Source organism: Bos taurus, chromosome 10, assembly GCF_002263795.3.
Source record: "Bos taurus isolate L1 Dominette 01449 registration number 42190680 breed Hereford chromosome 10, ARS-UCD2.0, whole genome shotgun sequence".
NCBI classification, from domain to species: Eukaryota; Metazoa; Chordata; class Mammalia; order Artiodactyla; family Bovidae; genus Bos; species Bos taurus.
The window spans coordinates 19,183,829-19,198,093 of NC_037337.1; the positions used below are offsets into that span (position 1 = coordinate 19,183,829).

The 14,265-nt window shown below is 43.8% G+C and overlaps 1 protein-coding gene across 16 annotated transcripts in view; it reads right to left on the bottom strand.

The window, feature by feature from the left end:
• PARP6 (poly(ADP-ribose) polymerase family member 6) overlaps positions 1 to 14,020 on the bottom strand; it is a 32,718-nt gene extending 18,698 nt beyond the window's left edge. For 5 of the 16 annotated variants that reach the window (XR_003036610.2, XR_009496022.1, XR_009496023.1 and 2 more), the window contains exons 1-12: positions 12,403 to 13,780; positions 10,320 to 10,526; positions 9,611 to 9,688; positions 8,788 to 8,882; positions 8,299 to 8,359; positions 7,980 to 8,070; positions 7,176 to 7,242; positions 4,581 to 4,730; positions 3,424 to 3,634; positions 2,832 to 2,885; positions 941 to 1,036; positions 546 to 638 (exon numbers count right to left, since the gene is read on the bottom strand). Coding sequence is in view for 12 of the 16 variants with exons in the window: in XM_024997435.2 (XP_024853203.1) it covers positions 546 to 638; positions 941 to 1,036; positions 2,832 to 2,885; positions 3,424 to 3,634; positions 4,581 to 4,730; positions 7,176 to 7,242; positions 7,980 to 8,070; positions 8,299 to 8,359; positions 8,788 to 8,882; positions 9,611 to 9,688; positions 10,320 to 10,322 (999 nt within the window). In the remaining 4 variants the exon portion in view is untranslated. Of the gene's footprint in view, positions 1 to 545; positions 639 to 940; positions 1,037 to 2,831; positions 2,886 to 3,423; positions 3,635 to 4,580; positions 4,731 to 7,175; positions 7,243 to 7,979; positions 8,071 to 8,298; positions 8,360 to 8,787; positions 8,883 to 9,610; positions 9,689 to 10,319; positions 10,527 to 12,157; positions 12,309 to 12,402 lie in introns of those variants that run through there. The other 11 variants (XM_024997437.2, XM_024997436.2, XM_059890334.1 and 8 more) reach the window with 10 other exon arrangements.
• Positions 14,021 to 14,265: the final 245 nt, after the last annotated feature.

Below are 14,265 nucleotides of genomic sequence, written 5' to 3' on the forward strand. Positions count from 1 at the left end.
TGATGTATATTTTTCCAGATATTTTTCCTAAAGAAATTGTTATTTTATCATATGGGCAAATTTTAAATAATTATACACACTGTTATATTTTATTTATATATGTTATAATTCTCTATCCATAAATAATAGCTATATAGTATTTCTACTGTAATTAATAAAACAGTATTAATTAATTACAGTATTTCTACTGTAATTAATAAAACCATCATTTCTTTAACTGGACCCTGTACAAATGGGCTTGTATCTATTTTTTCTTTTTTCAACTATTATAAACAATACTAGGGAATTCCCGGGCAGTCCAGCAATTAGAGGACTCTGAGCTTTCACTGCTTAGGGCATGAGTTTGATCCCTGGTCGGGAACTAAAATCCCACAAGCCATGTGGTGTGGCCAAAACTTAAATAAAATATTAAAGAAAAAAACCACTACAGTGAACATTCTTACATAGGAAAGCATTTCTGGAGATTAAATTCCAAGCAGTAAAACTGCTGGGATTCCCAGACATAAATGATCCCAATTCCCCAGCAGCTCTTCCATCCCCCATACCTCTGCTCCAGTGGCCACCTCCTCTGCAGCTCCGGACATGACTCCCAACGTGTAGAAGGAGAAAACGCACAGTTCACGAGTACAGACGGCTGGCTGAATGGACATATTAAAGAGATGGTGGTGGCAGGAGGTGTGCAATAAGAAGGTGTCATAGGGCAAGAGGGACATTTCTGACCTCGGACAACTCTAGACTGATATTCACATATCCTCATCTTTCCTAACAGGACTGCTGAGACTTGTTTTCGGAGAAAAACTATTATTTCCAGAGTCTCAGGGAGTATGGACAGAATTCTACCTTTACCACAGATCCAAGAAGAAAGGAAAAATGGAAAGATGAGGAACTAATGGGACTTAGCTAAGGGTGTAAGAAAGGGTCACAAAATAGAGGTGTATACCTTGAGCATGGACCCATTCTGGAAGACATGCTGCTCATCACATACAACACAGTACTCATTCAATGTTGGGATTCTCTGCTCTGCATATTTCATGATCTGGGGAGAGAGGAGATTCTATTAAGTCTTTTTTTGGAAGTCAAGACCCAGATATAGGAAACAATCTGAATTTCCTTTCTCTTACTCTCCTACCTCCCAGCCCTGTGCCTAAGGTAGACTCTATTCTTGGGTCATGCACTTGATTAAATCAATGGCCTAACTCTGGAAGACTATATATTATGATGGAAAAAAGACCAGCCATGGTAGAAGAACTGGGTTAAGATTCTCCCTTCTACTACTTAATACCATATATAAGTTGGGGCAAGTTAACTTGAGCCTTGGTTTCTTCATTTACAAAATGGACATTACTCACTTTACAGAAGTACTGAAATTAAAAAGATGATTTCTGTAAGAGTATTTTATAATAGTAAGAAATACTAATCAAACTATTAATATTATTTGCAGTAATTAGATTGCCCCCATCTGACAAGTGAGTTGAGTATTCAGTCCATGATCAGATGGCGGTGGGGGTGGGAGGTGGGGTGGGGGTGGTGCTGAGAAGCCATGTTTAACTACCTAGGACAATCAGCCTGTAAGATGATCAAGACCACAAACAAAACTCTGATGGGAAGAAAGCACAAATTCAGAGCACAAGCAGCAATATCTTGAAGTATTTTTTACACAATCTGTCTTAAAAGGCTTTCACAATCACATATACTGCCTGTATAAATCAAATTGTTCCCATTTCACAAACTATTGAAATCATAAATGGACATGCAAGGGCTTTTGTTCATTCATTTAATACAGATGTGTTGAATGCCTACTACATCCCTAGCTCACTGAAAAGTATCCTTTGTTATTCAATAACATAAAAGACTATCCTCTCAGACCCTATAGTCCAACAGGGGAGATGTGGTATGTATATACATTAATTACAATTCAAGAGAGCATATGGTACCTGACCCATTAGTGCTATATAAAAGAAAAAGTATCAAAAGAATTCAGTGAGAGGCAACACACTTCCATCTAATACATTTCAAGTAATAGAGAAGATTTTATGAAAAAGTTGGCATTGATTACAATAGGCAGATACAGTGAGGAATGCCAGTAGAGGGAATGACATGAACAAAGATATTGGAGATGCAAAAGTGAAACCATGTCAGGAAAATAAAGAGGTTTTAAAAAGAAGCAAATGACCAGTAGCAGCTAAGCACTGCAAGTTTGTGAGGAAAAGTGAAGCCCACTTGAGCAAGGATGTGGAGGATTATAAGAAAATCAGTGTCAATTCTTCTCTTATCTTGGCATCAGTGCACTTAAAATTTGCAGTGCATCATTTGGCACTTGATCGTGAGTGGTATATAAGCGTTGTCTTCCCAATAATGCTGCTGCTGCTGCTGCTAAGTCGCTTCAGTCGTGTCCGACTCTGTGCGACCCTATAGATGGCAGCCCACCAGGCTCCCCCGTCCCTGGGATCCTCCAGGCAAGAACACTGGAGTGGGTTGCCATTTCCTTCTCCAATGCATGAAAGTGAAAAGTGAAAGTGAAGTCGCTCAGTTGTGTCCGACTCTTAGCGACCCCATGGACTGCAGCCTACCAGGCTCCTCTGTCCATGGGATTTTCCAGGCAAGAGTACTGGAGTGGGGTGACATTGCCTTCTCTGCCCAGTAATGCTATAGGCTTCTTAATGGTGGGAACTAGGCCTTTTCTCCTATTCACAGAACACTCAGTATAGTTCTGGAAGCAGAGCAATTAAGGAAATGCTTGCTAATTGACTGAAGAGTTGGGAGATGTTAAGGGATCAGATGGGTCAGAAAATAGTGGAAAGGCTTTGGAATGAAGCTTTGGACTTGATTACCTGGACAAGGAATCCATATTCCAGAGTGGGGATGTTCTTGCAGTGACCACTGACCTGATGAGAGTAAAAAAAAAAAAAAAAATAAGGCTTCATGAATCTCCTAGGAAGCTGGTAACTAGAAACACCTCATTCATGCCCATTACCTAAAATTATCTTGAAGTAGCTAAGCCCTAACTCTGATCAGTCTAAATAATCCCCAAGCTGCAGAAAAGACCTTTAGACATTTTTGGCAAAGGCTCTTCAAACAGGCTCACCTGTCCTTAACCCTTTTCAAGGTAGATGTAAGACGTTTGTAAAGTAGCTGACTACCAAGTCCTAACCACAAGCTAACAAAATTAAACACAACATCTCCCTGGGATGCCCAACCCCAGACTCTGCTCCTTGATATACTATCAGAGAAGCTTGCTAGACTATGTAGGTATAAATTCACAACTATTAAAATATGTGTTCCATTCTACTGATTCATGATTCATGCCCAGATTTGGTTTATGACGTCTGGACAACCAGACTCCCGCTCCATTTTGAGAAGCTGTATTCCCTCACTTCCCCTCCCACCCTCTGACACCAAGTCAAACCCTCCTCAGCCATGTACCAAAGGAGAGGTCCGTGTTGGGGGAGGGAGGCCCACGTGCTGGGGACACAGGAGACCTGCCTGGGGGCTGGGAGGGTAGCCAAACACCTCCACTTTGGGGTTCTTCATGGTGCAGGAGATGGAACGGTTCATGAGGCGTCCAACTCGAAGGTCTGGTACACCCAGTTTGCCTTTCAGCATGGAGTCCTGTATGATAGGGAAACTGGGAGACCTGAACAGAGAGCAAAGAGAAGTGATGAAACTGAGGATTCGGTATGAGCCCTAGAAGCCTGGAGGGTTTTCCCTGGTGGTCCACCGGTTAAGACTCTGCAGGGGGCCCTGCATTCAATCCCTGGTCAGGGAATTAACATTCCATATGCCATACCACACAGCGAGGTCAAAAAAAAAACCCAAACTATCCAAGGAAAGTTTCATTGGATCAAACTGTCAAAACAAATAGATCACTACACGTCAGGTTTTATGTCATTAAAGCCTAGGTCATTCTCTACAGCATCCAGGCCAGCTAAGGAATGATACCTTGGAAAGGATACCTGTTTCACTTGCTCAATGTGTGTGTGTGTGTTGTCTGTATTAATATATATGTGATTAAACTACTAGGTAAGAAACAGGTGGACCCCAAAGAGCCTAATGTCTGACTGTCTATCAATACTGGTACCTGGAAAACTACAAATCTGGGTTTGTATTTGCCTTTGGCAAGATCAGAAGGCACAGAGAGTGGGGAAGCAGGGAATAAAAGTCTGGGATCAAAGAATGGAGCAATGCTTGTTTCCAGAACCCAGGTAATAAATCAATGTGCCCTTTCATAAGAGCAAGGGGCTGGGGCCTAATTAGCTCTGCTTCTGTCTCCTTAGGATAGGGAATAAGGGTGAGGGTCAAAGAAAGGAAAGATGAAGAAGTGAGTATATATTTCTCCAAACAGACCCCATGCACTATGTACTATATTTTACATAAAGGACAAGGTATGACTACTGGGTCAGGAGTAGAAGGGTAAAGACACACAGGGGACAAGATCATGTGGGTAGTATTAGTAGTTAAAGGTACAGAATTCAGAGGGCCTAGGGAGAGGACAGAAAAGTTTACATAATCAAGAAGGTGGGGTGGGGGCTTAGAAGAGATCAATGTGATTAGAGACAACAAGCTCATGGAGAAACACTTACTTGGGGATGGGTGAGAAGATACTGAGGCCAGCTCGGAACTTCTTGATGGTACCGCTTGTCTTGAACCAGCTGTGCCTCTTCTCCTGCTGGGTCTTTAAGAAATCGTTGCTGAGATGTTTCCATTGTTGGGATGTAAACATACCCAGGATTCTAAAGAATCACAGAGGAAGAGACTTAGAAAGCTCAAGCAGGGGAATCCCAGGTCAAGAAATAGGACTATGAAAGGCAACTAATCTAAAATTCAGGCTTGGAGACTGCAAAGCTAGTTGGTTTAGGGAACTGTGTGTGTCTCAAGATCCCTCTGATATAATCTTAACACATGGATATGTACTGTTCTAAACTACCTCTTGACCTTAGTGGGTAAATCCCCACTCCCTTACGTAGTCTAATGGACCAGAAAAATTCTTAGATGCTTTGCCTTTACAGGAAGATCTCAAACATGAGTCTTCAAAGGCTGTGAACCTGGCAATTTACTGCCAAGAAGAGCTATACCGAAAGTGAAACAGAAGTGGTGGAATAGAGGTGAGTACTACCCTTGGCCTTGTGAATAGTGAAGAAAAGGACAAGGAACCTGAAGGGTACTGATACTGTTAGGCAAAACATTACAACCTCAAATTTATGGTTTCCAACTTGACTAGTCTCGTCAGTTCTTTCACCTGTCCTTGATCAGTTCTCTCTAGTATTACTCTATTATTCTAAATCCTTATCATCTTCTTTAAGCTCCTAACTTTACCTACAACTGATAATCTTTCTTCTCAACAGAGAAAACTGAAGCCTTCAGATATCATCGTCCATGATTTGACAACCTTACTACAATATCTATTTCCATTTCCAGCCTCACTTTGATCCCTCCATCCTCTGGAGACAAGCTGATCCTGATCTTAAGATCAATTGCTCTAGCTGTACTCTAGATCTCAGCCCCTCTGCAGGGACTTTGATCTGGCAATTATTCCCTTTTCCTGTCAGTTCCTTTCCCCGTATCTACAAAAAGTTCCAAGTTTCTTTATTTCAACCTAGCTACCCTCTAATCCTCATCCAAATTTCTTAGTCCATATTTCACTGTTTTTACTTTGTGGCCAATCACTCACTTCTCCAGAATACTTACTATATTCTGGTTTCTACCTTCACCATTTCACTACAACTGCTCTTACCTTGATGGTAAATCCAACCGAAACTCCTAGTTCTCTTCTTACTCATCCTTTCTGGCATTTGGCCCTCCTTGTAGAAATGTTCCTCCTTGCCTTCTCTCACACTGTTCTCTTCCCATCCTCCTCCAAGCTCTCTAACCTACCTTCAGTGTTTCTTCTTTCTCTACCTATTCTTGGCATTTTTTTCTGGCTTAAAGAGTGTTCTGCCCTTGACTTCATTTTCTTCTCATTCTATCTAACTCTCCTTTGACATTCTCATATTCTACACTGGATGTAACTCTCACCTGGACACTGCAATCTATCTTCAACCTGTACCTCTCCGGTAAGTATCAAATCTACATCTCTATTGAGCAGCTCCACTGAATATCCCAAAGTTACCTTTAAATAACATATTTAAAATGGAACTATCTATCTTCATCCCACAAACTTGTTCCTCTTCTTAAATTCCTATTTAAATGAGCAGTATTACAATTTACCCAGACATCTAGGTTGGAAACCTAAGAGTAATATTCCTCTATTCCTTGGCTCTTATCATATACAACATAACCAAATTAGTCTTCGAGTCTGACTTTAAACATTGCAAATCTTTCTAGTCTATCTCTTGTTTGTACTCATATCTACAGTCATACTTTGGCTCATCATCTCACGTATGAACTTCTACAAATGGCTCTTACTAAAATAGTTCTGGTCTCTTGTAATACTCCTTCTATCTATGCTGCACAATGCTACCAGAATGTTTTTTTTAATAATTAAATCTGACCATACCCTTTCTTTGCCTAAAACCTTTCAAAGTTCCCACTGCCTACAAAATAAAAGCAGAAGATCCTTTCTGATTTTACAGTTCCTACGCACATTGCCTCATGTGACTGCCCTTGCAAATGTTATTTATTCTCAGAGTCTGTCTACATGGACAATTCTTATCCATCCCTAAAATCCATTAATCATCTCCCTTTCATATTTCATTCATCTAACTGCCACCAGACTGACTTACACCTTACTCTGTGTTCTTTCTAAACTTTACATTTTCAATTGTATTAGAACAAGTATACACTGGACTATATTTAGAACTTGACTGAGTTCACTTCTCTTTATATACCAAATACTTATTTAGCAAGGTGCTCAACACATTTAGTAAACTAAAACGGTCCAAAATCCTAGGGCTCCACTATGAGGAAGTGTGATGAGCATAACTCTAATTCCAGGGTTGTGTTTTCCTTTAAATGCTACGTAAATGCTAGTAATGCTCTCACCTCCAGGAAGCCTCAAGGGCACATACACCAAAAACACAAGCTCCCCCACCTAACCATAAACTGGACTCCCCAAATTTATTTTAGTCTTTCTTGGGCACATGTCAGAAATACACTTTTGGAAAGAAACATTCAAGAGTCTGCCTGTCCTATCTCTCTTTCCCTCAAACATTCATAACCAGAAAGATCAAAGTTCTTACTTTTTCAACTGAAGACCCAGCCCAAATCCTTCCTTATTTGATGGCTGGAAAACCTCAATTGATGGTTCTGCAAAGAGAAGAAAAAGCTCCTACTACATATACATGTCTATCCTCCTGGGAGTCCAAAGCCCCAGTTCAGTGGATTAGCTTCCTCAGATTTCAAGAATACTCTAAACAATAATGGTGGAAAACGAAAACCTCTGAGGCAGAAGGTAGATTCTGGGAACTGTCTGACCAATTTCAAACATCCTCAACTTCTATTAAGGAAGCTGAGGAGAAGGGGAAGAATAAATAATATCAAGGAACTAGAGAAAACAATTTCATTAACCAAGAAAGTCTTTAAGGCATGACTATTAGGTGATAGGGAGAAGGCAACGGCACCCCACTCCAATACTCTTGCCTGGAAAATCCCATGGACGGAGGAGCCTGGTAGGCTGCAGTCCATGGGGTCGCTGGGAGTCAGACATGACTGAGCGACTTCACTTTCACTTTTCACTTTCATGCATTGGAGAAGGAAATGGCAACCCACTCCAGTGTTCTTGCCTGGAGAATCCCAGGGACAGGGGAGCCTGGTGGGCTGCCGTCCATGGGGTCGCACAGAGTCGGACATGACTGAAGTGACTTAGCAGTAACATTAGGTGATAGGGAATGAAGATAACAATGAGAGAAGACTGAAAATCTCCTATCAATGGCCTTCAGATTACACCAAAAGGCTTTGTTCCTAGTTTTTCTCTATCTCAGTTAACTTAGAATGTTGTATTAGACTAGTCAGAGCACGCAGATGCACAAAGTCACTGCCTTTACCCGGTCCATCAAGGTACTGGGAGAGAGAAAATCGCAGCCTCAACACAATAGGTTCTGTCCGGAGGACCTTCCAGGCTGTAGAAACTTCCTCCTACAAGAGTAAGGGGAATGGTTTCTAGTTCAGCATCAGAGAGAAATGGCCTTTGAAGTGTTCACTACAAGACACACACATGCACGCAGTACTATCTGCTGATGGTCTAGAGATAGGCACAAAGTATACGTGCTTCAAATATAGCATTGGGAACAAGACTCCAGGCCTATGTGGCAAAACCCACAAGCTCAACTAGACCTGCTGCTGGCAGGTACTAGCATCACTTACATCCAGGAAGCTGATGTTGATGTGGAGGTCAATGTCCACGTCATCGATAGTTCCATATTCTCTATAGAGATACAGGTGATCACATGTGAGACTCATTAAGGGAGAAAGAAGGGAACAGAAATTGAAGTGGAAAGAGAAGTGAGCCTGGGGATAAGGGAGAGGGAAGGGTGGAAGGAGGCTCTGTAGTTAGCTACAGCCACTTTTACAATCAAAGCCTTTGCCAGGCCACAAGCCCTTCTTACCCCCAAGGTGAAACTTCAGTCTAGAGGATCTAGGATAAGAGGGAACTTCTAAGAAAAGTAGTTATACCTTCCTAATTGCTCCTGTCAGCCTACCTTAAATATTCTGAGCAACTCTCACCATCATTAGGCTCAAAACTTATGAAAGTCCACAGACCCCAGCATCACACCGTAAAGAAAAACCTCTACCCTTTTAGCAACTCACAAAGAAGTGGCTGAGCCCCCTACCATCCCTGAAGTAGAGCCCCACCTGATGGATACAGAGTTCTCACTGTAGATTTCCTTCACAGCTTCAATGTCTGCATCCAGCTGTGGGTGCCGATATAGGTCAGCTGCACAGCTTCCCTGAGTCAGCAGCAAAAATGGTGGAGGAGGGAAGAGAAAGAGGAAAACAGAATATGAAGAAACATCAGGAACAGGGAAATCAAACTATAGCAACACATACAAGCAAAAGCTGCTTTATGAAGGAGTTCTTGGTGGTGGCCCTAGTTAGGGATTTCACTGACAGACAAGTCACCCCCCATAAGCACTCTAGGAGGTTTCAGTAGACTAACTGCAGGTTCTGCTTAAGGAGTTCACATCCTTAAGTTTCAGCTTCTCTCAACCTTGACCAGGACTCTTTAGGTATCCCTCCTACGAGAACTCAGAACAGGCTGAAGAGTACAGAATTTAACTCAGATTGGTTCTGTCTGCAGCGTCCAACATTTCTGCTCAGGATCATGCCCTGGGCAGTGACAGCACTGAACAAACACTGCTAGAAGAATCTTAAAAAATTTGACCCTAATGAATGAAATGACCCCTGCTGGCTAGTGAGGGAACAATCAGAAAACAACTGTTTCCAACTAAGAACCTATGGCTAAACTCCATGCACAGAGGGTGTAGTTTATACTGGAAAAGATGAGAGTTCCAGGCAAGAGCAAAAATATGAGATCAGCTCTGACCAGATAATCCTCAGATTACACTGACACTGTATCTTCATCTCTGCTCCAAAATAATCTCTTTCACTCCTGACGTATCCAGAGGAAAGTATACATTTAGACCATCCAACATGGGTTTAGGGGCTGTAATCTCACCTGAACTCCATAGAGAAATTCCTCTGATTCATTGTCTCCCTCCGAATCATCATCATTCCAGAACTGGCCTTTGATGTCCTGATGATGAAAAACAAGAAATAAGGGTGGCTGGTATCTCATGGAACAGAGTGGGGTTAAGACAGGAAACAGATTTTCACAAATGAGAGGTCCCTTGGGATAGAATAACTGAGGCCCCAGTCCCTTTGCTGCTTTCCCCTGACCCTCTGGGGACATCTCAGTCTTTTCCCGAATCCGGTCATATCCATGGTCTAGCACTGACTTGCTGGCACAGAGGAAAACAATAGGGAATTTTAGCCTTCTTAGGTATTGGGTATGATGACTGAAGCTCTAGTAGCCAGTGGGGTAGGTATGCAGAAGGCTTCAATATCAAGGTTGATTCTCAGGCATATCTACGTTCCATTACAAGCTGGCCTCTTCTGGATCATTACCCAAGGCAGCTCTCAAGCACACCTCGCTCTTTTGTCTCCTAACTCCCTTTCTATCCCTTCAAGTATTTAACTCTCGCCTTCCTTCCCAAGAAAACTCCCTAAACACACACCAAGTAATACTGTTTCCATGCCCCATCTCCTTCCTTTAACTTCAAGTAGCCACCCTATCTTCCAAAAGGGAGCAGAGGGGGGAAGGTGAGGTCTGCAATCTGTTTCATCTACCCCCTGGACAATCAGAAAGGTGGGCAGTGAATTCTCACCATTGGGTCAGTGGGTAACACACACTCCTAGGTCAGTGCTAGGCAGCACCCCTCCATACCACCAGTTGAACCCAGGCCAACGAGATGGGCATTTAGGAGGCCAAAAGAGGAGACAAGGGTTGGGAGGGGGGTGGCGATATCAGGGGCTGACTGGAGATCAGCTGAGGAAGGCAGGATCTGCTGTTGTGGTGGTAACAAGTCACTGTCCTGCAGAAAGTAGACGATTGATCTCATCATCACTTAACAGCTGGGTGGCATGTACAAAAGCACACATTTATGGGTACACTTTTATTATACATATGTACAGATACTGGTACACAGAAACATACTTGCATGCATGTAGACACACTTGCACACAGTTCTTTAAAGAGAATGAACCATGAAAGTACTACATAAACATAAGACACTACTGTCCTCCAGCTGGAGAGCTGTGACTGAAGAAAGTCCCTGCTCTAGTTCATAACATTGTATCAACTCCTGAAGCCAAAATGATGATGCCAGGACCAGAGGCTATGCTACTCAGTCAAGTCAGTTCATTTTAGAATGTTCTTCATAGAGTCAACCAAAATCAGAAGCAGACACTTTTTAAAAAATCTTTATCCCCAGTTATTTCTCCAAATTGAATGTTTATCTCTTATTTTAAACCAGTATCCTTAGAAGCCTTTCTATAACAATCATAGCTAAGTTTAAAAGTCTCAACAACTCTGACCATTTTCTGATAGACAGTCTGAGTTGTCATAGCCAAAATAATGCCCTGGACTCCTCTTGGAACCTACTCTCCCCAAAATGTAATAATGATCTGAAGAAATGCTCAGAAAAACACTAACTTCTAGCCCTTGTGCAAAATTAAAAACCACTGCTTCCTGGCTTTGTATTTATCAGTTTCATCCACTCCAACCTTAAACAGAGGTGTTCTTGATCTTCAGCATGGTTCTCTTGCATCTTAAGTATCTAGATCAGCGGCTCTCAAGTAAGGTCTGTGAACTGGCAGCATCAATATGACCTGGGAACTTGTTTAAAATGTAAATTCTAAGATCCCCCATTGAGACCTACTGAATTAGAAACTCCAAAGGTCTAGCAATCTGTTTCAACAACCCCTCAGAGTTACGCTGAGAACCACTGTTCTAAATTCTTGTGCATTCCAAGGGCCTGTGGTCTGTTCCTCAGACACCAACGTAAACCTGTAACTAACCCAGTATGGTGACATAAAGCACAATGCCAGGGAAAAGATCACAGTAGTCCTTCAGCTGGCAGGGCTGCCTGACCCATCAAAAACAATACGTAAAAGCAAATTGCAACTAAAGTTCTTAGAGAAGAAATGGCTTGATATCTGAGACTTGCTTTAAAATACAACTCAAGCACAAAAGGCAGAAGGGGCATTGGGGTGGGCAACAGGTGAAAAAAAATGGCAAAGTGATGACTACTGATGAAGCTAAGTGATGAATGAGCACATAAGCATTTCTTATACTACTTTTGGGTATAGTTGGAGATTTTCATTAAAAAAAAAAAAAAAATCAGAGACTACCCTTGTAAGGGCTCTCCCTAAAAAGTTAACTCTAAATAAGAACAGGAAGATTATCACTAAGACTCCATAAATGCCTCTTTGCTGTTCTTCAAACATATCAAGCATATTCCCACCTCGGAGCCTTTGTCCCTGCTGGTCACCCTCCTTGGGATGCTATTCACCCAGATATCCACATGGTTTACTACTTTACTCTTTCAGATCTCTGCTTGAAGGTCACCTTGACTATCCCATATAAAACAGCAAAACCCCAACATACAATACAGTAGCACTCTCCATCCCCCTTCCTTGCTTTAATTTTTTCCATAGCACTTACCACACTCTGATGTACAAAATGTTTGTTTGTTGTATTTATCTCCCACCAGAATGTAAGCTCTATGGTGGCAGAGGCTCTGACTCTTTTCATTGTCTATATTGTCAGTCCCTCAACACATATTTACTGAATGAATGAACTGTCTGCTGGAGACCTAAGCCAAAGGGGAGATACATACAAGAACTTAAACACAACTACATAGACAAAAGTCATACAAAAATAATTTTAAAGAGCAAGACTCCATTCACCTTCAATAGTAGCTGAGAACCAGAACATGAAGATCTGGGGGCTGGGTTTGTGAGATTTGAAAATAAACAGTCAGGTGCTGATCTGGATGATCACAGAGAAATAAAGAGGGAGGCACTAATGTCCAGCCTGGGGCGTCTTCGGCTGGGTGGTAGAATGATGGCAGCGTAGGCCAGAAATACCAACTTTCACAAGCTCTCTGTCACTGTAGAAGTCAAGAAAACTTAGTCTCTCTCCAAGGGTTGTTGCTGCTTGCTTTCTGCTGTTATCATAAGGAGAAAAAGATAATTCAGAGGGTATTTTTCCTGTCCAGGGAAAAGACAATTCAGAGACTACCATCTTTTTCAACCCAGGCTGCTTCAGTGAAAGGGAGTCCCACCTTCAACTCTCAAAGCTCATTCCTCTGAGATGGAGAAAGGGTTTAAATGACGAAGAGTGGCAAAAGGGGAATAGTGGGAAGTTATCTAATTCACAGAATTACATTTTAAACAGGAATAAGCTGGAAAGATAGTCTTTTTCAAAGCTTTCACGTTACCTATAAAAAAAAAAATCAGGGGTAGAGAGGTCAAGTAACTTGCTTAGGTTCAGGCAAGTGGAACTGGGACTTAAGCACATTTGATAGGTTCCACTCACATCCACTCTTCCTGTGATATGGTCACAAGTAATAAAGGGAGGTGCTAATGAATTAAGCAAGAAAGACCTATCCAACTTATCTAAATGAGGTAAAGAAGGGAACCTTTCAAGAAAACCAAGGCCAAATATAGACTGTGTGAAGAGCCCAGAGAACGGTGTCTGTCGGTCAGTACTTCGGACGACAGCAGAAACAGGGAATTTGCACGGGAACTGGCCATATGTAATTAAGCCTCAAGCCCGGACCACAAAAGTCGTGGTCGACGTCCACGAGCGCTTCTCGGTGTGACAACTTTACACCCAGTCAAAGAAGCCTCCGATCTCAACGTTTAAACTCTGGATTTGACTCCCACCTTTATGGTCCTGGGCAAGGAGGCTACTCCGCTCTACAGCAAGTGCTCCACCCGGAAAGCCTAGGGCATGGAACAAAGAGCGCGGCGGCGAACTCCTGGACCTAACGCTATCCCGGGTACGCGGCGGAGGGCCGGGCCGGGGTGAGCCCCCGAACACTGGCTGCCACCCGCGCTTCCAGAACAGGCCGTGAGGCCTCCCTTGGGGGGAGCTGTTAGACCTCTTCTCCGTTTTCCTCTGGAGACCCCCAACACCTGCCTCCCGGGAAAGAAGCTTTGTGCCCGATCTGTGTCGCTAGCGACCCGGCCTTGAGCGACGCCTGTCAAGGCCAGGAGGGCACCTCAGAGCCACCCGGTCCAAGCCCCTCACTTCATCCACCCCGGCCGAGGAGAGGCGGGCCCCGCACCCTTTCCGCGGCCCGGCCGCCCCGCCGGGTCCCGGTGGCAGCCGCCCCACAGGCCGGCCTCGCGAGTACTCACGGCGACCCCGGGCCGCGCGCGGCCGCCGCCGAGGAGACGAGCGGCCCGGGACGCCCCGCGGGGGCGGAGCGGCAGGCCAAGGGGCGGGAGCCGGGCCGGGCGGGCGAGGTCGCGCGCCCCAACGCCTCGTCGTTCCGTCACGGCGGCGCTGAGCCACTTTGCGCACGCTCGCGCGGCGGCACTGTGGTCACGTGGCCCGCTCGGAACCAACTGCCTAGCGGCCTACCTCTGGACGCGCCCCCGCCCCGGACTCCAAGCTTGGTGCGCCTGCTCAATGGCCGCTGGTTGGGAGGGGGTGCGGAGCGGACGATGGCGCCTGCGCTGTGGGTCGGGACCGGTGCCAGCAGAAACAAGAGGCGCCCCACGGGTCCGCGGAGGGTCCTCTAAACAAGACTTTAAGTGTTT